The sequence below is a fragment of the Falco biarmicus genome, chromosome 10, assembly GCF_023638135.1.
Source record: "Falco biarmicus isolate bFalBia1 chromosome 10, bFalBia1.pri, whole genome shotgun sequence".
Lineage (NCBI taxonomy): Eukaryota > Metazoa > Chordata > Aves > Falconiformes > Falconidae > Falco > Falco biarmicus.
The window spans coordinates 1,212,591-1,238,883 of NC_079297.1; the positions used below are offsets into that span (position 1 = coordinate 1,212,591).

Below are 26,293 nucleotides of genomic sequence, written 5' to 3' on the forward strand. Positions count from 1 at the left end.
TCTGTTTTCTCCCCACTGTCTGCTCTCAGATGGGCAATTTTGAACAGCTTTCTATTATTAGCAAACTATCTTCTCACCCCTTTTTCCAGATCCAGATATTTAGAAATCTAAACATGAATTTGAACACAAATAATTGCCCAATTATTTGTGTGCCACATAAATAACGTTTGAAAATTATTTTAAAGCTTCAATGGCACAAATCTTCAGAATTGGGGAAAATAAACATCCTGAATCATAACTGAGTTTTATGACTACTGCATCTTTTCCTACTTATTCAGAAGAACGCAGTTGGAAAAGCTAAACAAAAAAACAACCACTGGTATAAACAATATCCTTCTGCTCTTGCAGTGGTCCGTGGTCTCTCCACATAGTCTGTGATATGCGTCATCTTGACGATCTCACCTTTCTTGACTGTTTTCTCCTACCCAAGGTGATGGATGACCCTGCTAATTCAGCTACATGGCCTGGCAGGAAAGCAAAAGTCTGGCAAACAAGCAATGATGAGTGGAAGGAAGGGGAAAGTGAGGGAAACTTGGTCAGCATTTGCATACTCTATCTTCTCAGATTTGGACTGAATCTGTACAATACCACCCATAATCAGTTCTCCACTGGAAACAGTTGCTCCTTAGAATTATAAAAGAAGGCCCAAAAACATGTAAGGAACGGCCCTTGATGGCATCTGCCAGCCTCACCAGGACATCCTTTCTCTGCCTCTCAGTGCTCTCGAGTTTCTTTTCCAAAGACACCACCTCTTGATGTAGAGTTGTAGCCTCCTCTTTTAAAGCAGCGGCCTCTTCCTGCAGGGCAGCTTGTAGAGAGTTCTTCTTGCATTCTGCCACTTGTGTCTCTGCAGCAGTAAAGGTGAAGGAAAAGGTGAAAAGCAAAGAAAAACTAATCTGATTTGCATCCTACAGAGAAAAAAATACTTTTCTTATCTGCCTGTCTGTGTTTTCAAGGCATTAAGTCCACAAGGACTTTCAAAGCAGACATAAATAAACTTTCAGGCAGAGAAAAAAAGAATGAAAGTGACAAGATTTAGAATAATATGAAAATGTGCTTGCTTTTCAGCCTGTTGAAAGGCCAGGGCTAAGGGCATGGCAGCACATCATCCACAGTGTTAGAAGCAGGTAGAACTGACATCGATGAAACAAGGACAGAGACAGTAGCTGAGAGTCAGGTCTAGTGTCCTAAAGGAAAAGTGAAGACTGACAATGACGCAGTTAATTGACCAGGAAGACAAAGAGACATTAGAGAAAAAACAGATGTCAGTGTTGTTCTTGAAGATGCACTTTAGTATTTGTCCATAAGAATGCTAGAGGAAGACATCACGCACTGGCAGAAAAAGAAGGAAATGTTCAGTGATACTAGAACAACAGTAAGGCCAGAATAATTTAGCATCACACCAGTACCGAGATCTGAAGCCAAGAAGGACTACAGATAGACAGGGACTAAAACTAAACTAATAGACTAAACTAATAGACAGGAACTAAAGAGGAAAAGAACTGACTAGTGCGACAAGGAGGATGTGTCCAACGACAGAATTGAAGTATATGAGCTGTTACCACATGTAACATATGTAATAAAAACTACCGATGTTCCAGAAAAAGTGGTGATCTAAGGCCTGGAAAAGTCTCCTGTAAAAAGTCTGAAAAACAATTAGCAGTCCCATCTTGGAGAGAGAACATGAAGAAATACTGCACAGGTAAAGGCATCATATCAGCAGGCAACAGTCTGTGGAGGAGGCAATAAGCAATGCCCACACTTCCACGTTCCTGCAGTCTGAGACAAGAAAAACCAGACAGTGAGATGAAAAAGCAATTCTGATGTGTAGAGTGGGAAAACATATGACAGAGAAAGGAGCAGGGATGCCTGTCCAGCTATGATAAAGAGAGGCCAAGAAGCCCTTGAGGCTCTGGGATGGCCTGGAGATTAGAGGAAGAGGTGGGTAGTTACATGTGAAAAACAGTTTATAGACAAACCCAATGTGAATGTGTCACCAAAGACGTAAGTAAGAAGTGGCTAGGGAAGCAGGAAACTGTTTGCTGTGGCTGTGAGCTCAGACCCCCAATCAGTATTGGCAAGAAAACAGGTAAGAAGGATGCAGAAACACTTAGTACCAGAGAACTGGGAAAAGCAGCTGAAGATGCAATAATATAGGACCTTAACGCTGAACTAATGCTCTGTGAATCTGCCGTGTAAGAGGAAAAGGAAGTCAATACAGACATGTTTTTTTGCAGATTGGTGCTTTTAAACAACATATGGAGAAGGATGCTGTGAGGCATCGAGCTACACCTACTTAGCAGTGACATGTGACTTGAAAGGCACCACCTCTGCACATTACAGCAGTAGCACAGCTGGGTGCACTGCCAGCCACTGGATCTTTCTCTATAAAAAGCTTTCTTTGGAAGTTCTACAGGTAAGTCTCATCTTGTTTTTCTCCTCTGCCCATCTCCAGGCACTGCACTTTTCCTCTGTGTGGTATCAGACATCCCCGCTGGTGGGACAGGATGGGGTCAGTGGATTGGAAAGGAGAAGCCATACCTTCCTGACTTTGAGCCATCTGTTTCTGCAGCTTTTGATTGTGGGTGCTGAAACGGTCCCTCCCAGCTTGCCACCTGCTCAGCTCCAGCTCTGAGTCTTGTATCTTCTTCCTCGCATCATTCTGGAAGAGGTAAGAAGAGAAGGATCACCTCACAGAGCCACTGCTGGCAGGAGACAAGAGGTACGAACACTAAGGCAGAAATAGCCAAGGTGGGAGGAGCAGCTGACAGTAATAGTACATGTGATCATGATTCTCCTTTGTCCCCATGGCAGCAAGCCAACCTGGCCTAAATGAATTCACACCCATTCTGGCTTCAGCACTCTGCTTGTCAGTTCAGTTCAGCAAAGGGACAGGATTTCTGGGTGCACTAGACACACATTACCAGATCTTGTTGAGTCTGCATCAGGTGCTGACGCAGGTCTTGTAGGGCTGCTGCCACTCTGTCCACTGTGAGCTCTGCAGGGAGGTCCTTGGCCTGAGAAACAGTCAGGTCCCAGACTTGACCCTGTTCTGAAGAGAGAAGCCATTCTGTTTCAAGATTTAATTGAAGGGTCTCCAACAAACGCCTCCTCATATGTAGGAGAAGGTGGCAGTGTCTTTCACATTGTCCTAGAGGTTGTGTTAGTGAGATGCGTGTCACAGGCTAATGTTATTTTGAGGACCACTAATGTCAGTGCTGCCCCAGAGATGAGCACACATGCCCTACGACCTGACATGACCTGGGCCCTATTTCATTTTGATGCCGGTCATTTCTCCACAAAGAAACATGGACCTGTCTCTCTGCAGGGATGTCAGGCTTCTAAGACTTCCCAAGGCTTGAGTCAGCCTAAACCAAAAGGACCGGATTACAAAGAACCACGCCTTCCTCCATCTGCTCTCCTGTATGTGCTCTACAGACTTGTTAACCCAGCCTCCCACACTCACCTGAACTCCAAGTGACTAAGTCTCTGCTGTCCCTGATCATGCGGTGGAGAGCCGAGTGCAGTTTGTCCAGCTGGGATCGGGCATCACAGTGGGCCCTGTTAGCCTGCTGATGCTCTGTGGCCAACGCCTTCGCTCTGTTCTCTGTGCTACAAAGCCTCAAACGCAGTTCAGACATCTCAGCCTCCAGCATGCGCAGAGAGTCCCTCAAGCACTGTTCATTTGCTCGGGACTCCTCCAGATCCTTCAGCAGCTGCTTCTCTCGAGCTGCCAAGCCAGCCTCCTTCTCCAGCACTACTTCTTGCAGTGACTCTATCTGTAACACAGATGCAGAGAGCCTCAGGGACAGTGCTGCTACTGAGGCAGCAGAGCTGGAAGTAGGGGGAGGAATGAAGGATAAACTACTACAAGAAAAAAACACACTGGAAACAGAAGGCACAAAGCCACAGATTCAAACTGCGCAAAATAAGCTAGAGACAGGTATCTGGGGGCTAAGAGGCCAAAGTTTCCTCACCCATAGGTGAATGGTCGAACTGTCAGGCTTTCATGCTTTCCAATCTCAGAAGCAAAGCTCTGTGCTTGTGTGTGTATATGAGAGGGTGAGAGTGGGCGGCTGGCAGCGTGAGGTAGCAGATCAAGCATCCCTGCATGGAGAATGGGGCTGCCAGGGATGCTTGGGGGTAAAAGTAAAGGGGAGACAATCAACAGCCTTTACAGGGCATCTCCAACATGCAGGTGAACTGGATGAGATGGAAGTGCCTTCCACAGACTGCAATAATCACTTCTATTTCACCAGACTGCTCAGTGCCTGGCAGAGGTAGAAACACCATCGGGGGACAACAATTACAACAGAGATACTGAGAAGCTCCAAAGGAGCCTTCTGTCTCTCCTCAGACAATTAATGCCATGAACCACGACAGAATACGGGAAACACAGGCAGATCATAGCTGATCCAGCCTTGACCTCAGTGTGCAAAGTCTCTGGGCAGAATACAGAAGGAATGCATGTTGTTGGGAGAGGAAACAAGTTGGGGCCTAAAAGCTGAAGGTGATTTTCTGTGTGTCCCTGGAGAAGAGCATGCTAGTGTATAGGTCACCTGGTTGTTGAGCTCTTGTATTTCTCTTCTGTGGTCCGAATGGAGCTGCTGGGCCTGGTGAACAGCTGAGAGAAGCCGAGACACCTCATTGTGCTGGGCAAAGCTGTTTTCTTCCAGGGTTCTGAGGCTCTTTTCCTTCTCTTCCAGAGACAAAGTCAGCCTGAAAGACAGAGCAAGCAACTCATTATTACACGGTATAACGTTTAATAAACTCTTAGTACTTCCACCACCCAGGGGAAAATTGCTTTATTTACTGAGATTTGTCTAAACAACTAGGCTGCTTGTTCAGCCCTAAGCCAGGTTGGCAGTCACACCCAAGCATTCGCCCACTGTGCTTTTTTCCACAGAAGAAAGGTGAATTACTGGCTAAATAACTTTTTTTTTTTTTTTTTGAGATGGGAATGTGAATATAAATGTAACAAAGTCTTGAAATGAAGACATGATGGAAAAGGAAAGGGTTTTTTTTTTTACTAATGAGACTCCAAGGGAGAGGTTTTGTCAATAATGAAGAGACATTTTCTTCCCCTAGCTTGTATGTCCTGGTAAGAACAGCAGCAACTGATGGCAAGGTGATCTCTGGGGAGTTTTGTAAGACTTGACAGCATCCATTTTACTTTCAGCTAGAGGAATGAAGGCCGATACCAGAAGTGGTAATGTAGGCTTGGAAGAAATACTCAGATCCTTACAGAAGATGGAGGATCCTGCACAGGGGAAGCAGGAGTGCACTGCCTTTTATTTCTCTTCTTCAATGAAGATATGCGTTGAAGACTGGCAGTGCTTTGACCAGGTGAAGTAGCCTACCTACCCTTTCTCTTCTTTCTTGTATTCCTTGGACAGTCAGCAACTTCTTTAACTGTTGAGGCTGGCAGGGACCCTGCTTTAGCCCCTCCAGAGACCTGTTGAGATTTTTTGAGGAAGGGGGAAACAGATGGCAGTAAGAAACATTCTTGTTTGTTGGGTGCTGCACAGGGGAATCTGACTTAGTTCAAAATCATCGTTTTAAGATGGCTTCTGCCAACCAAGGGTATCAGGATGGAACACTGATACAGATCCCAGATGTTTCAAATTTAGTGGACCCAAGGTGGAGCCGATGGATCTACCTAGCTCATTATATGGAGCTCATCCTGCCTCCCTTGGTGCGTTTCAGGTTTGAAACCCATGGAAGTTTCATTTAACAGTATCAACATGCCAACCTAACAAAAAACCACCTCCTTTTAAGGAAAGGACTACTCCAAAACCCATTGTCCTCAGAAAAACTGTAACTGAAAGATTAAAATAAAAGAAAACGAGACACAACATCAAGAGAATGAAACATATCTGCATGGACAGTTTAGAACTCTGCTTTTTAGGAAATACTGCCAAAGCCACTTGCATATGCAAAGATCAGGAAGAGGGAATCCACTAAACAGAATGAAGAGTCTCACAGGCTTTCATTTACCTGGCTTTTTCACTCTCTAGGACCTTCAATGAAGCCTGAAATTCTGTGTTGTGATGCTCCACTTCTTCCCATCGACTCCTTTCCCCCTCCAAGGACTGCAGACACGCTTGCAGCTCCTTGTTCTGATGTTCTACCTCTTCCCATTGACTCTTCTTCTCCTCTAAGATCTTCTGGAGGTGCATAACCTCCAGTGCCTTCTGCCTTGACAGTTCCTGTGCCTCGCTCACCTCTTGCTGAGCTTTGCGGCCAGTCACTTGCTGGGACTCTTCAGAGGCTGCTAGCTGAGATGTCAACTCTTCCACCTCAAGTAAAACATAACAAAACAGTCAAAGACTACAACTTGTCACTGCCAGATATATCATATCCTGTGAGCAAAGGGAAAGAACAAGTTCAAATTTCACCCTATCATGAGAGTACCACATTCACAATCGATACAGCCGACTTCTTTAAAAATCTAAGTGGGTCACCATGTTCACCTGAAAATCCACCTTAACAAAGAAGGTTAGTAGTAACAGGCCAGCAGAAATCCATTCTGATTTCTGGCAAACAGGCAAAGAGGCAAAAGGCCCACCTGTCCAGGGCAGCAGCTGAGATTCAGCTGATCAGTACGTCTCCCTCAGACCAGCTGAGATGGAGACCACAGTGTGATGGCAGCCAGAGGGACTACCCATCAGCCTGCTGCTCTGCTATGGAAAGGCAAGAAAGGGAGAGACCCCCTGTTTGATGACTGGAGTAGCTACTGCTGTTTCAGTCACCTGTTTTTGTAGAGCATCCCTCTGCTGAAGTAGGACACCCATTTCCTCTCCGATGGTTTTGATTTCTTCCTTGTGCCTCTTCTCCGCTGCCTGGATCTTACTGTGAGTTTCCTGCAGCTCTGCTTGCAGCATTTCTGTCATGTTCTGTAAACACAAACGGAGAGCAAGATATTGGGACCTACCATCAGTTTTAAGCATTTCCCTCTTTCTGTCTCAAAATCACATTCATTCAGACACTTCTTTCTGCTTTTCTACCCAGCTCTGCTTCCAGTGTAACTCTTCCTTCCTGTTGCTGATCTCTGGAGCTTGCCAGGCTCTGTGCTTTCAGAGCCTGCAGTAGTCCCTGTCGCCTCAAGTCACAGGACAATGTTTTATGTCCTTGTTACTGCCCTTCACTTTGTTACTTGGCACTCTCAGCCTCTTTCAGCTTATGTCCAATTGTCAACAGCCTGTTCTTTCCATCTACCCTACTAGTCAGACTTACCTGCCCATTCTCTTGCTGCTCTTTCACCTCCTGCCTGAGCTGCTCTAGCTGCTGGCAGGTGTCTCTTAGCTCTCTCTGCGTTTGGAGTAGTGTCTCTAATAAAGCTTTCTTCTCACGCTCCTCTTCTAGCAGGACCTGCACAGAAGCAAAGAGAAGATGAGTTTAAACTTCCCATACAAAATTTGTGTGGCAAGACTCAAAGACTGATGGGCTCATACATTCTCAAAGCACTACGCTGCTGGTCTCTTGGTCACTATCTTTCCCCTTGGAGACACAGCTTCCTAAGTGAGACTGGCAGTATAAACTGCCAATCCATGGCCCATGGTCCATCCACAGTCCATCTGGGATTGAATCTCCAACAAACTCTCAGTCATCTAACAGGGAAATATGTGGCATTTCTCAAATGTCTCACCTTACTGGTGAGGGCACCCCTCACTTTCTGCTGTGTCCTGCTGGTCTTTCAATAGCGACTTTTTCACACAGTTAGCAGTAGAGAAAATGCAAGGCTGCTGGAGTGCTGAAACTAGCAGCTCCTTCATAAAACCAATCCATTCTAAGTGGGGTTTGGTGAAATATTCACTTCCGTATTAAGGTATTCAGTAGACTTTGGTAAAGTACTGACCTTACAGGGACACACTGTCATCTCTGAGTACTGCCCTGTCACTTCAATACCTGCAGACACAGTTGGGGATACTGCTGTCCTTAGGCAGTCTTCACAAAGAGGAATTTGGGTAGGACACAAGGAGGACTCTCAGTGTATGACAGGGTTGCTTTGGCATAGAAGATCTGGGCACAAAATAGCTTACCAAGAAGTGACTTAAAACACAGCCCAGAAGACACCCTGTTTTACTGCTCAGCAATATTTCAGAAGTCTTTTACATTTTTTTTTTCTGTCAACAATCCTGCCATGTCCCCCTGTTCCCCCCAAACAAAAATTCCATCCTCATGGTGATTCGTTCCAACAAACTCACTTGGGTCTTAAATGTAGTTAAAAGCTATAAGCAATCAGTACACATCAAAAGAGGACCATTAAGAGAACTGTGAAGACACTCTGAGGTAAGTCTTAAAAAAAAAAAAAAAAAAAAAAAAAAAAAAAAAAAAAGAACACAATAGCAGCATGAAAATCTCAACTGAAAGGTGACGTTTCTGCCTGGCTTCCTACGAAAGATCTCATTCCTAGTCCCAAAGCTAGCCTTGCACACCTTTCACCTCACCAAATTCAGTGTAGAGAACATGCAGGACTGCTCCACACAGCCTGATATCCAGCCACCTCCCACAGCTCTAGCTTTGCAAAAAACCGCACGAATTTTCCTTTCACGGTCCTTACCTGTTGCTTGGCATCTTCAACTCTGATTAGTTCCTCTTCTTGTTGAGCTTGCATGGTAGCAACTCTCTCCTTCATATCAAACAGCTTCTTCTCGTGCTCCCCTTCTCTCTCTGCCTTCTCTTTTTCCCATTGCTCCCGCATCTCCTGCAGCTCTGAATTGCGCCCTTCCCGCTCCCTTGCCTGGTGAGGGGAGAAGAGATTTCAAGACAAAGTCCCAGCCAAACTCCTCAAAAAAAAGAAGTGAAGCTTCATCCCTCCCACAAACCTCCACCTGAACAGTGCACAGTAGTGACTTTGTGCCCCCCATAAATCATCCTACCGAGGAACTTAAAAGGAGGGTCAGCAGGTGGAAGAAAAGGTGGTGTCACCTTCCCCTCCTCTGATGGCTGCCTGCTTCCTAGCACCTCACGCCTCAGGATTTCTTTCTATTTTCAAAGCTCAGCCCCCTTCAAACCAATAGAAAGGTGAAGATGGACTGCACGATGAGAAACAGGCCAGTACCCTGACGCCCTACTCACAAGGGAAGCCAACAACTGAAGTACCAGGAACAAGGGGCCTGTTCCATATGCCTCAAGCCCAAAGATAATACTTCTGTCAACTGCAAAAAGACAGAAAGAAAGGAACAAAGTTCTTGTGACTGCAGCTGGCAGCAAACGTTAGGAGTCTACTTCATGGTAGACAGGAGTCTGGGAAGAGCCTACCCCTTTGCTGCCATGCTTTGGCTGGGGACCACCCAACCTTCTGTTGAACTCGTCTTATGCCCACAGTGACTTTGTGGCTGCATTTATTGTCCCAGCATAGTCTTGTGGGTCTTCAGGTGCCTTCAAGTATAAGCCACTGCAACATGTGGCCTATGACAGATGACTGCTGCCATTTCACATGCTCAGGCTATTATTCTTCTAAAGCTAGCCCACAAAGCTTGCTTGAAGAATTCAGAAGCATATTGTTTCCTACCAGGTCTTGCAGAAGCTTGTTTATTTCCACTCCATGATCAGTTTCCTGAAGTTTCAGGGTATTGTTATACTGCTGTTCTGTTTGCATGAGCTGTTGCTTCATGTTTTCCCGTTCCTGCTTCATGAGAGCTCTCTCAGCTTCCAGCTCATGTTCAAGGCACTTCACTTCCCCTACAAACATGACAAATGGCAAGATTCAGTCTACACAAACAATGGTTCTGACTTTACTGAGCTTAAGCCATTTGAATTTCAGTGTAGGAGGGATCTGCCTCCAGTTCCTTCACTCCTCAGAAGCACTGCAGACAGAACTATTTTTATACCATCTTCTCTAGGCAGGGGATCACCAGAAACAAAGCACATGAGGCTCTCACCTTGTATTACCTCCTTGGCCTGTGTAACTGCATGAAGTTGGATTTCAAGCTGACTCTTGGTGATCTCCAGCTGAGATAAGCGCTGCTGAGCCTCAAACAGGCTAGATTCCAGGGTCTCCTTTAGTGACCTGCAAGTTGTGAATACAAAGAGAAATTAGTTTCTTTCCAGTAAGAAGGCATTTGAGATCCTTACCTCTGAATACAGAAAATGGGTTGCATGGAAACTTGTATACAAAAAATACATTTCTACCATTTAAAATAGTGATGCAGGCCTCTCTGAGGGAATGTCCAGGCTTTCCTTATGACCTATCGCAACACAGAACACCCAGCCGAATTTGATCTCAATGACCAAATCTTAAATTGCTGTCGTCTGATCTATGACACATGAGTAGCCGTGCCCATGAAGTCTGTGTCAGCAAGCAAAAACCCAGCCTATCTCAGCTGCACTTTCTAGTTGCTCTTCAGGGGGAAAGAGTAAGAGTATGTCCCTGGCTGACTCATGACTTTTTAACGCTGTTCATAGTGTAGGTATAGGCAGGTAATTTTCCAGACTCCCTATATTTAGAAGGGACTGAAGAAATATATCAGATAGTGTAGTAAAATCTTATGCTTGTAGCAGCGTGAGTAAGAAATCAGAACTAGATTTTATTGAACAAAAACTATCAGAAAGGAGAGACATCTATGCTTCAGTTTAAATTGTTGGAAGTTCAAGAGAAAAACTCACTACCTTTAAGTTACTAAGTAATTTGGGCTACTGCCACTTGTCACTCTTTAAAAGGGAAGTTGTAGTACCACAGATGCAAACTGTTACATGCACAGACTTCAGCCAACTGCTGCATATGGCACACAAGATTTTGGAACGAGGAGCTGCAGCTACCTCCCTAAGCTAACACAGCACCTGCTGAGCCAGGCTCCTACAATACATGGCACTGCCTCACTAGTACAGGGACGCAGTCAGGATAACACCCTTCAGGGTAAAGGGGCACCTGAGTGGTGCAACAATAAAACCCGCAAAGAAGGATTTCACTACTCTGATGGACGATGGAAGATATATCTTCAAGAACAAGCACATATTTCTGATTATGCCAATCTCTGGCAGTCTGAAGTAAATATGCTCCATTTTAAGGATAAATAAAGTCAATCTCTAAAACAGAACAGAAATGATAAGAGTATAAAACTGTGACAGCAAAAAAAAAGGCTCTTGACAACAACATCTGGCAAGAATAGTTGCCGATTTTTCGTTATCTGTTGCCAAAGGTTCTTCATAACCAATTTATCTTACTAAAAAAATAATGTATCCCTTCTCAAAAAAAAAAAAAAGGAGCTGAACATTTAGTAACAGCCCAATAACTAACCAAACATAATTCAGCTGGATCAAATAAGAGATGCTAGAGCTCAGGTGAAGCAGCAGCTCTGAAAAAACACACTAAGCTGAAGTGGTGTTTATCAGCCTTGCTAACAACATACTCTGGAGTGATGAAGTGTAAAAGTCAAGCAGTGTGACAAACAACCTCTAAAACATCATTCATACAGTTATGCAAGTTCAGGAGTCTTCCAAAAAACTCCTAAGAGGAGGAAAAACTTTTTTTTTTTGGTGGGGAAAAGCAGAACTTGTCCCATTTGAGCACACCTGATACAGCAGAAGCACTGAATCTTATTCCTTCCCCGTGTAACTTCTCTGTGACATCTGTCTCCAAACAGCATGCGGTAAGGAGTACAGGACCCAGACATCAATGATGGGCAACAATCCTCAAAGACCGGCAAGAATTCCAAAGAGGTTTCCCTGCTGCTGGTCTAACCAACTCTAGGTCCTGCACCATACTTAACAAGAGTTAGCTTAAAAACAGAAGGCCCTCAACATTTTTAGCATGAGCCACTAGCTTCACCTTAAATGGCAGTGTCCTACTCACAATGTCTGTATGCAACAGCCTTGAATTCTGAAGATCCCATGTCAAACTACTCAATAAGGAAAAGGTCTATGTTCAAATGCACAGAACAAGAAACCAACACCAGAAAGAAACTTCAGGTATCAATAAATGTCTGCATGGTTTAATTATTACTCAGTTCAGAGCCAAGCTGACTTGCTGACTTTACACAGTAATGTACAAGGGGGCATAAACATACTCCCAAGGCTCAGGAGAGCTTTGCTAGCTTTAGCTGTCAGAAAAATAACATTAAAATCACGGTATACTTCCCCCCTTCCCTTCAGGATTCTTCCATTTTCTGTCCATGAAAGCTGAAAACATCTGAAAAGCACACAAGATGCAATCCTTGTGTAATGATTACTACCTTTATAATTACAAACATTAAATAATCTAGACCACTAGTCCCGCCTAGGGTCTCCTCCCTGCCTTTACCTGGCCTCTGCCAGCTGCTCTGAAAGGCCATGTCTGTCCCGCTCCATGGCTGCCAGTCGCACCTCTAGGGCAGCCTTCTCATGCACCAGCAATTCCTTCTCTTTGGTCACCTTGGCCAGTGCGTGCCCTTGGCGAGAGGACTCCTGGCGCAACTGCTCCAGACCACTGCTAGCTGACTCTTGCTGGTGGTAAACCTGGAAGCAGGACAAAATGCAGTTAGAGTCCTTTCTCCGGAGTTCTGTGCAGAGCCAGCCAGTGCTACTTCCAAATGAGCTGGAGGAGAAGAAGCTCCTCTACTGTGGGCTGTAAGTTTAAGAACATCTGCTGTGTACCGCACTAATACCCTGGGCTGTCAAAAGGCACTGGCACTGTTAACTTGAGAGTGATATGTAAGGCCATACTGAGTTGTCTGGGACCAGACAGTTCCTTCACAAAAAAAACCAAGTACCCCAGACACTACGGTTTCATGCAAAAATACTGTGTCTTCCAGAACTGCCTTGCAAAGTAAAACTGTACCAGAATCTACTCCAGTGTTGGAAATTTTCAGGTAAGGTTGAGCAAAAGCAACTTTTCTGCTCAGTGAAGAAAATGAAAATACACATGGCTTCTCCTTCTAGGAAAAAAAATGATCAAAATATCACCTGCTTCAGTGAGTAAAGTAGTTGGATGAAACAAGGTGATGCATGGCAGTGTCACTTAGCGATTTATGAAAGTCTGGCTGAGGGGCCAGAGAGATGGTAGACGGTTTGTACAGTAGTTCATGTCCGCAATACTGTTTACTTGTCTTATTAGAAGTTCTCTAATATACCTCTCTGGTATTCAAGCTTGAGGATTAACAGTGACTTTTTCCACTATTTTCTTCAGTATAACACCTTTGCTGTGTATTTGCCAAACATGCCGCATACTCCTAAACTAAGACTATCTAACAGAGAACAGACCATCAGAAACAAACAATTCTCTCAGTGTTATTCCATAATACCCAATATTATATATTATGAAACTGACAGTTAAATGATGACAAACTCCCTAGTCTCCTTCAGTGACATGACTCTCCCAAGCTCTTTTTTTAGGGTACTGAAATAAGTTAGTCCAGAGTGAAGTCTTGTGTGATCACCTATTTCTCATCTTCTTCCTCAAAGCCTAAAGAGGCTCTAACAGTTCATAGAATCATAAAATCATTTAGGTTGGAAAAGACCTGTAAGATCATCAAGTCCAACTGTAAACCTAACACGGCCCATTCCACCACTAAACCATGTCCCCAAGTGCTATGTCTACATGCCTTAAATAACTCCAGGGATGGTGACTCAACCACCTCCCTCGGCAGCCTGTTCCAGTGTTTGACCACGCTTTCAGTGAAGAAGTATTTCCAAATATCCAATCTAAACCTCCACTGGCACAACTTGAGGCCATTTCCTTTTGTCCCATCACTTGTTATTTGGGAAAAGAGACCAACCCCCACCTTACTACACCCTCCTTTCAGTTAGTTGTAGGGAGCGATAAGGTCTCTCCTGAACCTCCTTTTCTCCAGGCTAAACACCTCCAGCTTGCCCAGCCACCCCCCATCAGCCTTGTGCCTCAGACCCTTCCCCAGCCCCGCTGCCCATCCCTGTACACGCTCCAGCCCCTCCATGTCCCTCCTGGAGCAAGGGGCCCAATCCTGCACACAGGGTTCCAGATGCGGCCGCACCAGTGTGAGCACAGGGGGACGGTCACTACCCTAGCCCTGCTGGCCACCCTGTTTCAGATAAAGCCAGGATGTTGTTGGCTCCTTGGCCACCTGGGCACACCGCTGGCTCACACTGAGCTGGCTGTCAACCAGCACCCTCAGGACCTTCTCCTCCAGGCAGTTTTCAAGCCACAAAGTTGTATGTACATCTTAAAATACAACTTCAACAATTTCAGGATGTCATCCCCATTCTTAGCAACATGAGACAGCAAACATTGACTTGCAGCTTTGTCCTGCTCAGACAAATGGAGTTTTGAAAGCTGCAGACTTCACAACAAAAAGCATAAATAGAAACATGCAGCCGTTTTTTGCCTTAGAAAAAGCTATAGCTTGTTTCTTCTGCCACATTTTGAGAGCAGTAGCCCCACTCAGATTCATGGACAACACAATCATCTCTTTGCAACTTATCAAAAGCCAAAAAACAGGCCAACACAGACAGGTGGATTAGAAGAATCTGTGGAAGCAGAGAACAAATACAGAGAATTGCAGAAAAGCTTTGCAAGCCATCAACATGTTTCCAAAAAGAAGTAAACAAAGCCTTCTGACCTGCAGTGCTACCAAGGGTCGCCTTGACAAAAACACTGCAGAATCTAACAGATCCAGCTTCACTGAGCCAAGCAGCCAAATGCTCACCCAAAAGCACCAGGTTTTTGGTCTCACCTGACTGAGTTTCCCTTGGGTTTCTTCCTTCTCCTCTGCCAGTATTGTCAGCTGTACCTGCAGCCCCTCCTGTTGCTCCTCTGCTTTCTTCAGCAGCTGCTCCAGGCGGGCTTTCTCTGCGCAGAGCTCTTCATTTGTTCTCTTACACAAGTTCAGCTTCTCCTGGTCAGAGATCTTTGCTCTCTCCATCTCGCCCACTTTACCTGACAGAACTTCATTCTCTTGCTCCAGCTACAATCGCAGAAGCACAGAGGAAATAAAATACAGTAAGATTTACTCGGCAGGAGGTTTGGCTTGGACAGAAAACGGAGGAACATTTCCATATTCACTCGGTCATGCTGTCTGAAGGCAAGAAGTCTGAGAAGCAACAGCAGCAGCTGGAGACAAACACCTGGCAAGATCTTTGGCAACTCTGCTCACCTGCAGCACAAGTGTGTTCAGTTGCACTTTATCCAATGCAAGAGCTTCATTGATACTGCTCATGTTCCCTGTTGCGACACGTAGCTCAGCTATTTCAGCACTCAGCTTATTCTGAGCCCCTGTCAACTCTGCGACTGACTGCTCTGCCTGAAGAGACAGACGAACAACATGACAACAAAGGCAGGACAATCTCTGAACTCAGGCAGCAGCTCCACATCACCCATGTGCCTCTGACATGCTCCCAGTTCAGCACTCTCAGTAAGCACATGGGGACTAACTATCCCAGAGCCTGTGTGGTCTGATTACAATTTTTCAAGAAAGAGAACAACATTGTCCCTTTCTTCTACTGACAGAAACAGCATCTGTGGTGGTCTTCCTATCACAGCTGCCTCTCCCACAAGTGCTGCCCAGGAATAAGGTGACCATACCTTCTCCAGTGCCACGGTAAGCTCATGTTTCTCTTGCTTCAGCAGATCCCTCTGAAGGTGCAATTCCTCCAGTGTCTCTCTCGCAACTACCAACTCATTCTGTAATAAGGAATATTTCTCTTCAAGGACAGCCAAGTCCTTCATTCTAGAAGAATGGGAAAAGACAAACAAATGTTAACGTAAAAACATTCTCATTTCCAAAACCTAGAGTACATACTATGTTCCAGATATGGCAGTTTGAACGATTTCTACCACTTTCTATTTACACCTAAAGAACACTGGCATTTCCTGACTAGAGATGCTTCACTCTCTCATTGATGTAGGTGAAACATTTGTCATGGAGGAAGTAAAACAAGCTTCCAGGAATCACAAAACACCTCCAGAAAGTTCAGGTACACTCAACTTAGCAGCTTTCTCCCTGTTAGTTTTCTCTCTCCTTTTTGATACACCGGATATAAGTCTTTCCAAAGTTCTTCTTCGGGTAAGACAGACTTTTTCAGACCAGATTAATACTCCCACAATTACTCCTGCCTTCAGCAGTGAAATGATGAAAGAGCCTGCATTCTATCTGGGGAGGAGACGTATGACTTTCCAATCCAACAGTCACAGGATCACAGGATGATTCAGGCTGGCAGGGACCACAGGAGCCCTGTAGCCCAATCTTCAGCTCAAAGCAGCTGGGGTCAGCTATGGGAGCAGTCAAAGTTGCTCAAGGCTCTATCCAGTTGGGTCTTCCAAATTTTCAGGGATGGAATCTGCACAACGTCTCTGAGGAATCTGTTCTGCTGCATGACTGCCTTCATTGTTCAGTTCTCTGTTCTGCTTAAATCTAGTCTGAACCTCTCCTGTTTCAGTTTATGCCTGTCATCAACTATTCTGGTCAGGTTTGGCATGACTTTTTTAGAGTCATAAAGGAAGTACAAGGAGGCAGCTATGCTGCATGTCAGGAGGTAGCCAGACCTGCCCACATGCTCCCTTCACCCTTCCATGCTACAAATGGCAAGCATGCAAAATTCCTCTTATATAGTGGGCCTCCCGAAGTCCAGCAATGCCCACCCTTGCCCAGAAAAAGCTTTAACGCTCACAGGAGCTCCTGGTCACTACGTGCTCTCTCCATCATCTGTTGCTGCTCTGCCATTTCCCCCTGGGCTGAATCTTCCTTCAACTGCAGTTCGGTGTTACTTTGTCGCAGACGCGAGGCTTCTCGCTCTGTCACTTCAAGCTGTTGCTGTAGGTCTTCCCTGGTCTTCTCGAGGTTTGCACAGTCACTGCAGAGACAAGGCTCAGTTACAAGAATGAAGAGGCTTGAACATAGATCCCATTTTCATCATTCCAAGATGGAGTTGTGGGGAATACAGTGACAAAGAACTTGCACCTCCCTTCACAAGGTAATTGAAGAGGGGAAGAGAAAGTAAGGCATGGTTTTGCCTTCATTCAGTGAGAAGCAGTGGCTAGGAAAGACCACCCAAAGAACAGAATGCAGAGTAGCAGCATGTCGAATTGCTCTGAATCTCCAAGAAAGCCTTAGGGTTCACAGCAGAGCATGAAAAGCAGTGACAGCAGGATGCTTAAGTGCCAAACACGTGGTAGGGAAGGTGAGTTCTTTGCCCATAACACCTCTGAACTCCCTAAACTGGAAGCAGATTGCCTCTAGAATGAAGGAGAAGAAGGAAACACTCACCTTCTGAGTGCTTCTACTAGAGAGTGGAGGTGCTGCTGGTGGCTGCTGGACATCTTGCATTCCTCCTCCAGCTGCTCAACCCTTTGCTGCAGCTTCCTGCACTTCTCTTCCCACTGTCTGTGCTGGTGCAGCAAGAAATTGATAGAATCCTGTCTGGCAGAAAGCTCTTCTTTTAGGGCCTGCAAGGAACGGGCAGGGAAAGAGCACAAACAAGCAATAAGGAGCAGGGAAGATGGCTCCACATAGCAGGGAGAAGACGCAGGCAGAGAGACATCTCACCTGAAGGCAAAAGCTGTGATGAGGGGGTGGAGATCAAGAAGAGAAAAGCAGTAGAACACGGAGCTGGTAAGACTGGCAAGGCTAGAAAGAAACTAGCCAAACTGGCTAAGTAAATAGAAAGGTTTCAAGCTAAGTGAAGCATTAGCAGCTGAGCCTGTGGCCAGCAGTGAAGACAAGCAGAAATTCTCACCTGTGTTGCCCCTTGCCTCCTTGCCAGTGCTTCCTGAACCAATACAAAGGCATGCTCTGCATCAACGGACCTCAGAGAAGAGAGGATGTTGCTATACTCTGCATGTTGGGAACTCTCGGTGCAGATAATGTTGACTGTACTGTCACTGTCATCTAACACCACCTGAAAGCCCACATCAAGCTGTTACTCTTTACTCATTCTACTTTACTCATTTCTTCTTTCTCCCCCACTTCACCCTAGAGTCACTAAAAACTCAATTCTCTCATTTCTTCAGTCAACAAAGAAGTCTTGTCCCTGTGACCACAAGTACTCCAGGGATTTCTGAGTACCATTACTATAAACCAAGAAGCAGCAAGTGTGAAGCAGCTAGAGGCTGCCTGAACACTCGGTTTCTTCAAGATCTCAGGAATGATTTTGGTCTCCTTCAGCTTCTTAGAGCACCAAATCAATGCTCAAAATAGCAATAAAAGGAAACATTAATGCTGCCCAGGGAAGAAGGAAGCTGAGGAATACTGGGAAACAGCAATGAAAAAGCTAATGTTTGTAATTACTCTGAGCAGCAGCACAAGAGGATAAAAATGACTACATAAGGGGAAAGAACTAACTCTGTGAGAGGCTGTGTAAAAGACCTGATGATTAAACGTTCCTCCATAGAGCAGAATTTAGGACTAAGTTAAAGTTACCCCTAAACAGATCAGTTGCAATTCTGGGGAGATAATGGTCAGTGAAGGTAGAGTGGAGCAGAGTTGGCAAGTGCATTGATTGAGTCAGTGGCCTTTTATTAAAAATCTGAAGAGCAACAGAGTCATTACTCAAGGAGGGTGGGGGAAGCATTCAAGGAACACTGGAGTACACGCGTCAAGCAGCCAACCTGGAAAGTATAGTCCAAGACAGGCCTCAGCAGGACAGTGAAGGCAAAGGTACTAAAATTTCTAGTGACTCACCTGAAGTCTCACAGGACAGCCAACTTGGAAGTTGTAACAGGTTTTATGTCAGAAAAGTGGTATAAAACTTAAACAGCCAGTAGCAGTTAACATAGATAGTAAAGAACATATATATCTATTCCCTGCGCTAGTCCATTGCCTTCCTCAAATACTGTGAAATCAAATTTACAGGGATGTGGTCTCAACTCTGTACTCACCTCAGTTATATCTTTTATCACCTTTTGGAGGGAAAGATTCTCCTCTTTGGCACTTTTAGTCAATGAAGCTTCATATTCTCTCTCTAACTGACTTGCTTCCTGAGAACAGAGTAAGGAAAGGGTGGTCAGGGAAGAGCTGCTCCCCTCTGCAGCATTCACATCCCCAGCAGTATTGTCACACTGATAAGCCTCAGCCCTAGTGATTCTACTGTATTCCTTCCCAGATCTACTCAATTTCTTCTTTGCTAAAACTGAGGAAGACCAACAGCTCATTTTTATAGACTGCTACGAAGCTGTCAATTCCAAGGAACTTTGATCCCCAGAGGCTTAAAGTCACAGGCAGAATAGCATTGATGCAATCTGCCTGAGGAAGACAACTGAACTGTCAGCAGCTCCCTGCCACTGTCTGCACCTGAACTGATCACACATGTGCCAAACACACAAGGAGTATTTTGGCAATATGCCTAATGTTCCCATACAATTTGCATCTTTACTGCTTCTTCTCCTGAGGAAGCCACATCCCTTTGTGCTAAGGCTGGAGAGCAAACACTGGGCTACCTCCCAGATAAAGGTAAAACATACTAGAATCTCCAAAGTGTCGTTAAGCATTTTCACGGCCTTCTCCTTCTCCTCGTTTTGCTTCTGAGACTGTACAAGCAGGGCTGAGAGCTCCATCACCCTGAGAAGACAAGGTCCACGTGCCATTCCAAAAGCATTGCACACCATCACCTGTTAAAGAGCTAAGCAGCTCCCAGAGGCATAGCAGAGAAAGTTCAACCCAGAATCCCTACAGATTAATATGCTTGATGCTGCAAATCGGCACTTCTTGCCCCAAAGGCCTTCTGCACTCAGTCTGCCCAGGAACTGTCAGTATAAAGGTGCTCCAGTGCTTATGCTTGCTGTGGGCAAATTCCTCACAACACCTTTAGCACAACCCCTTTAGCAAAAGGGCTCTACAAGACAGAAGTCTCCTCACACTGGTCTCAATTTCTCACCAAGAATCAGTTAAAACAAAAACATTGTAACATGCAATTTCTTTTCCAGTCTTGTCTTACTCAGAAGAGCTTCCATCAGTCAGACATTTTTTTCTGTCCTTTCTGTTGAAGGCAATAGTTTGACCAGGGACAGAAATAATAGGGCTATGCAGAATGGGTGTGTTTAAATGTGAACACAGCCCACCTATGGATCCAGGAAGCAGCCACAAAAGATAATGTGTGTAATAGCAAAGTTTAAAGCACCTTTACCTGTCTTGAAGCTCCTTCTTCTCCACGTCCTCCTTGACCTGTAAGCACATCACTTCTCCAGTCTTCTGGTTAATTTCCTGTCCTGCTTGCTGCTGTGCCTGATCCTTCAGGACAGGTCTACCCAGAGTGATGGACTCCCAGAGCTGTATGCTGGAGTTTAGACGGGAGCAGTTTACAAGGACAGATCCAGAAAGCCTCATCTGCTCTGCCTTCAGCTCCGACAAATCTCTGAAAAAGAATCAAGGAAGATACAACGTTCACACCACCATCTTTATCAGCTGATTCACTTCTGAGGCATGTAATAGCACAATAGTGAAAGCTGGCTGGAAAGATGACATCTTCATTGAGGACAAATCGTTCATCTGATGCTTTGGGATCAGGACACATCTTGACAGTTGAGCAGTGAGTCTACTGGACAGCTGAGGAATGAGTCTGTTCCTCATCAGAGATAAGAAGAAATGTATGGCACAGCCAGAAAGCTTCAGGGACCTCTAATTACTCTTATCAATTGTTGTTCCTCCTCTATCTTATTAACATACTCTAATTATCATTAACAGGTGTAAGGAATTTTACCAGGGTCCTCAGCTTTTATACCTAGGAGATCAGCCTTAAGCGACCTATTATTATCAACACTTCAACTGCTAAGAGGCCCATGACAGTATCTACATAATAAACATTTCAGGAAGGTGGTGTAAGAATAATCCTAAAATGCTGTAACAAAAAAGCACAAATAACACAAGAATGCAATAGTAGATCAGGCATACTCTACACATTAAGGAAGGCTTATAATCAAGTAAGGTAAATAGCTGACAGTAACCCAGAGTTTGAAATCACATGCTGGCATCAGAAGAATGTACCATTACTATTTTTGTTCATGTAGAAGGCAATCATGAGAAAGGAACCTCCCAGAGCCCAAGAATAAGAAAACACTGATAAAAAGAGGTATCAAACCAAGCAAAATAAATTGGATAAATGCAGTAACAGAGAAGAGAAGCTATTATTTCCCTCAACAATATTGGTACAGGATTAAGCAGATACAAACTGACCAGAATAAATATAAACTGGAAATGAGAAAGAAAAAAAAAATATGTATTTACGAATGATCTTCCCATCAGAAGCAGTGGGAAAAGAAACTCAATGAGATTTCATCATTCTGTAAAAGAGACTGCTCTACATGCTGCATGCACAGCTTTGGTGAGTCCCTTCCAATGTGTCCATATATGCCTGTGTCTGTGTTAATATGCTCAGTCATCACCATAGCAAAGTCATCTCTTCAGGGCCTTTGCATTCCTTATAGTTCAAGCCCCTCAGTTTTATCTCAAAACCAGCATAAAACAAATTGATTCCAAAAATAGCCTAAAGCATGCTTAACGGCATTAGTTCAGACTACCACAGGAGAAACCGTATCTTTAGCCACAACTGATGTAACACTGAGACTTAAAAAGCAGGTGTGAAAGCAAGCTACATTTTTTTGCCAAGAGATCTAGCCTTAACTTCTACTCACCTGTCAGTGGCAGTCTTCATTTCCAGAAAATGACGGCGGAAGGTTACCACCTGACGCCACAGGCCGATGAGACGGTTATGTTCACCCCTTAAGTAGTTTTCATAAAGCTAAATGTGCAAAGTCAAAAAGAAATGCCAATTCAGCCTTCACTGTCACTATACAGTGACACTATGCTTTCAGATAGCAGAGGGTACAACCACCACCAGGTCTCCTTTAATAACAGTTCTGAGAGGGGCATCAAGGACTTAAGAGGCATCTTCAGCAGACCAGCCACCTGACTTCAAAGAAGGGAACATCCACACTCCTCCTGCAGGAGTGGGTATCTGCAAATGATGATGATTCATCACCTCACTTTGCAGAGGTTCTAACAGTCTTGGTGGAAGAAGACAAAAACAAGCCCCTCCAAGACCAGTGTCAGATTTGCTTACCACAGGCAAGGTAAGGGAGGCCTGTCCTGTTCGTCCATCAGCTACTCTGAATCTGAAAACACACAGATCTCTCTGGTCTCCTGGACTGTTCTAGATGGACATTTAAGAGCTACTAAAAGATGAGCAGTACACAGCAACAGCAAGCATTTGCCTTTAGGACCGAGCACAGCAGGTGGGCACCTTCCACCACCACAATCTGCTGGCACTCCTCCATCTCACACCCCTGCCTTCTGCTCTCAACACCAATACATCCTCAACAGACCCACAACTTTCACACAGCAAGTTCTCTACACCAGAAATAAAATGCATTCTCATTCCACTCTGGCATCACATCCGACATTCCCATAGCCTTGTCCTTACCTCACGGTCATTGCGCCATTCACTCTCCTTCAATTCCAGCTCCTCCCGGGCCCTCATCCAATCTGCCGTCAGTTTTCCAACATCTTCTCTGAGGGCTGAATTCACCTCATTTGCTTTGTTGAGGTGCTCCCGCAGGAGAGTGTTCACTTCTGCCAGATTCTCACACCTTGGAAAGGGAGAAACAGCAATGAGGTTGACTGAACAACTGCTATCCTGAAGCAGCATCCCCACAATTTTCCAACTCCCTCAACACTGACTTTGTTGTCAAACTGAGAGGCAGTAAAAGTGCTTTCTAGGATTAACTAAGATCTCTCTGTGATGGTGCACTCATTTGCTTCTCCTTGCTTTAAACCTTCAATTTCCATCAATTTCCATCTATGCTTTTGGTTTCCCCTCCCTCTTCAAATTTCATGATGCCCACAGTTAACCTCTTACATCCCCTTTGTGCTGTCTGATCACTGGATGCATCACCTTTTTCTAGCATTGCCCTGAGTCACTCACCTACTATTCTAACCCTAGAATAATTTAGGCTGCAAAGGGACCTGTGGAGGTCACCCAGAATAATCCCCCTTCTCAAAACAGAGCCATTCAGCACACAGCACTGTTGCTGCACCACAGAAAACGGACTGTGGACCCTTCTCCTTTCAAAGTGGCTTGCCCAACCGCTTCCCTTGGGGAGCCTAGGTAGCACTGACAGCTTTTCTCTCAGTTCCGTAAGCATCAGGATACCAAGTTCAAGGGAATGCTTCTTCCTTGTACCTTTGCTGCTCCTCTTCCACCTGAAGCAGTGCTTTCTCCAGGCTGTGGTCTTCTGTGGCTTCCCACTTGCCTGGAAGGCATCCCTTAAGAAGAAATGAAATGTTTAGTCAGATTCCTGTGTTCACTGCTGTTAGCATCCATCACTTTCACCTCCACTTGTTGGGTATCTCAAGAGCTCGTGGCTTCTTCCAGGCATAACAGTGTCGTGACTATGAAGAGGAATGGAGGGGAAGGATGTTACTCAACACGAGTAGCTCTCAGTCTCCCACTGTCACACTTTCACAGCTAAGTATCCTCGGTTCGCAACTGTGAGGGCTAACTTTGACTTGAAGCCTGGGAATGCTCTCCTACTCTCTTACCCTTTGTTTCCTAGGTTTACTTTAGCTGTGAAGCAGAAAGAAAAGCAGAGAGCCAGCTCTGGATGCTGAATGCCAACATTCTTGCCTTCCAAAATGCTATGTTTGAACCAATTCTTTTTCAGAGACAGCCATATAATGTAACAGGCAGTACAGCCCTCTCCCAAGCATAGGACAAAATGTTACTCCAGCAATAAAGCACTCTTCTGCAAATCTAAGATCCTTCTTGATAGGATTTTCTGAAGCGGCATTTCCATGACTACTGCTCTAAGAACAGCAAATGGATAAAACACTGCGAGGCAAACTTACAGCGCTTCTTTAAACCCTCAGGGTGCAGAACCTTCTCCTCTGTCACTGCTTTGGGGAGCTTTTTTTTTTGTCTGTGTTTACAAATTCTACGTACACTATCTTCAGTTAGCAACCTGCACACTCACCCCTCCTGCTTCCACTTGCTGTTCCAACTCTCGACACAAAGTCCGGTACTGCAGCACCTAGATGGTCACAGACAAGGAAGATGAGCAAATGCAGCTTGTAACAGACTCCGCTCCTCCTGCATTAGCTCTTCTCTTAAGTCTTTACAGCCTGCACACAGTACGTTTCACAGCGCTGCCAACACAGTCAACAAGTTGTTACGATACAGGGAAGCTTCACTTTGCCTAATATTAAAGAAACGGAGACAGGGTTTCTTTTACCGGTAGTCCTATCTGCTCAGCCTAAGACAGTGATGGCAAGCAGAATGATGAGACAGACTCAAAGACAGCCATGCCTGGCCTATGGCCACCACGTACCCCAAATCAGTATTGCCAGCGGGCTAAAAGCCCAGCGGGTTAAAAGCCCAGAGGGTCCCTGAAATCAGAGGAACGAGTTTTCCAAATTGCTTTTCAGAGTTAGTTCTGAGGCAGCCCCCGCTGCAGAACGCGGGTTTGCGCTCAGCAGCGGAGCGCAGGGGGCTGCCCGCAGCAGCACCGAGGCCGGCCCGCCGCCCGCCGGCCCTGCCCGCGCCGCCCCCCCGGGGCCCGCGCTGCCGGCCGCCTGGGCAGCTTCACTCGGGGGGGAAGGCCCGTGCCAGCGGCGGGGCCAGGCGGCTGCCTGGGCCTCCCCCGAGCTCCGGGCTCGGCCCTGTCCCAGCCGGGCGCGGGCTCCGCCGCGGGGTGCCCCCTCAGCGCGGCCGGCCCCGGGCAGCTGCCCCACCGGGCTGCTCACCTTCGCCTGCAGCTTCCGCACCAGCACCGCCTGCCGGTGCTGCGCCTCCCGCGAGCTCTGCAGCTGCCGCCGCAGGGAGGCCTCGCTCCCTGCCGCCTCCCCGGCTCCCGCCGCCATGACGGACTCGGCAGCCGCGCCCGCGCCCGCCACGCTTCGCCCCGCCCCGCCGGGGGCCGCTCCGCTGCCTGCCCTGGCGCACCGCGCTCAGGCGGGCCCGGGCCGCGGGTGCGCCTGCCCGCCGGGCGCCTGCGTGCCGTGAGCCCTGGGCCGTGCAGGCGCGCCGGGCCAGCCGGGGGCGGCGGTCTCCCATTGCCGCGGGGGTTCTGCTGGGCAGGAAGGGAAACTCCTGAATGGTCTGCGGTTCTGCACGGTGCTCGGTACCCGCAGAGCCTCCTCCCGCCCGGGGAGACGCACCGGTGCCGACGGCAATTTCTCTGAGGAGGACAGGGGTACTTCTCGGCTTCTCCAGAGAAGCCAGCCCAGCAAATGGCAGCAAAAGCAGCCACAGCTGCCGCAGCCCTCACAGTGCTTCGTGTGCAGGCATTTTCTTGCACACGGCTGGAAGTGTGGCAGCAGGGCAGTGGTGCAAGACAGCGGTGCAGCTGCCAGATCATCACTGTGAGGTGTGACTTTCTACAGGCCCAGTCTGTGTCTTGTTTTCCTCTCTTGACTACTAAGACTGCCTAGGTAATCCTCTCCGGTACTGTGGAAGCCTAAATGTAACTGAGATGGATTCAGCTCCATGTATTGTAACATAGCTGAAGCATCATTAGAAATCTAGGCAAAACCAAAAATATGCAGAACTGAGGGTAACATCTTGTGAAGCAGTGATTGCAAAAAAGGGTTTAGGGAATGAGTTCTAAAAACCTGTTTTATAGGAAGCAGCTGAAGTAGCTCCAGCTTATTGATCAGAATATGAAGAGAGCGGTTAATTTAAAGCTATACATTCCTTTCAAATGAGACAAAGATAGAAAGGAAATCAAATATCTGAAATATAATTTAATTTCTTATATTTAAAAATTATAATATAATTATAAAATAATATAACAAATTCAGTCTAAATACACAGCAGCGTTGGTGGGTGTCCCAGTGTTTTTTTATTTTCTTGAACTAAAATGCTGCTCTGTAAGAGCCCAGAGCCTCTGCTTGTGTCTAAGCACTGAGGACTTGGTCTCCAAAGGGACTCATTGTCAGTCACAGCAAGCAGCTGGATGGCTCCAAAGGTGTGTGCTGTCTCGCACCTCTCCAGGCCTGCTGTGCCTCGGGTGTGGGCCGTGGGGGGGACACCTTGGAGCTCTCTGAGGCTCTTGCGCCCTTGGATCTATCCTGGAAGCAAAGAGTTCTCCAGCCTTGCTAGCAAAATGCTGCAGCCTCAGCTGGGCTGTCATCGTGGGGCTTGATTCCCAGCAGCCTGGCTTTGCTCTTGCCTGTAGTGTTTCAGGTGAACTTCTTGCATAAATGAGCTTCTTTCTCGTACCAGATCTTCACTGTTTTGAGACTACTCAGATCCAAAGACAACTCCCTTTCCACTGATTCCAAGTGACATCCAAAAATGTTGTTTCCTTTTCGGGCTGTGCCTGGCTTTCTGGACCTACCACATAGGCATCATGGCAGCAGACAGGTTCTTTTTAGTACTAGTGTTCTTGAGACAGGACATGCAGTGGATAGTA

At 46.0% G+C, this 26,293-nt stretch overlaps 1 protein-coding gene across 5 annotated transcripts in view; it reads right to left on the reverse strand.

The window, feature by feature from the left end:
• Positions 1 to 24,941, reverse strand: part of CEP250 (centrosomal protein 250) — a 36,747-nt gene extending 11,806 nt beyond the window's left edge. For 4 of the 5 annotated variants that reach the window (XR_008824206.1, XR_008824205.1, XR_008824204.1 and 1 more), the window contains exons 1-26: positions 24,624 to 24,940; positions 23,855 to 23,911; positions 23,065 to 23,147; positions 22,306 to 22,471; positions 21,518 to 21,624; positions 20,014 to 20,241; positions 19,352 to 19,448; positions 18,770 to 18,868; positions 17,629 to 17,790; positions 17,160 to 17,338; positions 16,564 to 16,746; positions 15,479 to 15,623; positions 15,051 to 15,197; positions 14,631 to 14,861; positions 12,245 to 12,438; positions 9,888 to 10,015; positions 9,518 to 9,687; positions 8,564 to 8,743; positions 7,237 to 7,371; positions 6,753 to 6,896; positions 5,998 to 6,299; positions 4,560 to 4,719; positions 3,467 to 3,779; positions 2,925 to 3,052; positions 2,542 to 2,662; positions 693 to 847 (exon numbers count right to left, since the gene is read on the reverse strand). Coding sequence is in view for 2 of the 5 variants with exons in the window: in XM_056353252.1 (XP_056209227.1) it covers positions 693 to 847; positions 2,542 to 2,662; positions 2,925 to 3,052; positions 3,467 to 3,779; positions 4,560 to 4,719; positions 5,998 to 6,299; positions 6,753 to 6,896; positions 7,237 to 7,371; positions 8,564 to 8,743; positions 9,518 to 9,687; positions 9,888 to 10,015; positions 12,245 to 12,438; positions 14,631 to 14,861; positions 15,051 to 15,197; positions 15,479 to 15,623; positions 16,564 to 16,746; positions 17,160 to 17,338; positions 17,629 to 17,790; positions 18,770 to 18,868; positions 19,352 to 19,448; positions 20,014 to 20,241; positions 21,518 to 21,624; positions 22,306 to 22,471; positions 23,065 to 23,147; positions 23,855 to 23,911; positions 24,624 to 24,740 (4,131 nt within the window). In the remaining 3 variants the exon portion in view is untranslated. Of the gene's footprint in view, positions 1 to 692; positions 848 to 2,541; positions 2,663 to 2,924; positions 3,053 to 3,466; positions 3,780 to 4,559; positions 4,720 to 5,997; positions 6,300 to 6,752; positions 6,897 to 7,236; positions 7,372 to 8,563; positions 8,744 to 9,517; positions 9,688 to 9,887; positions 10,016 to 12,244; positions 12,439 to 14,630; positions 14,862 to 15,050; positions 15,198 to 15,478; positions 15,624 to 16,563; positions 16,747 to 17,159; positions 17,339 to 17,628; positions 17,791 to 18,769; positions 18,869 to 19,351; positions 19,449 to 20,013; positions 20,242 to 21,517; positions 21,625 to 22,305; positions 22,472 to 23,064; positions 23,148 to 23,854; positions 23,912 to 24,623 lie in introns of all 5 variants that reach the window. The other variant, XM_056353253.1, reaches the window with a different exon arrangement.
• Between the last annotated feature and the right edge of the window lie 1,352 nt (positions 24,942 to 26,293).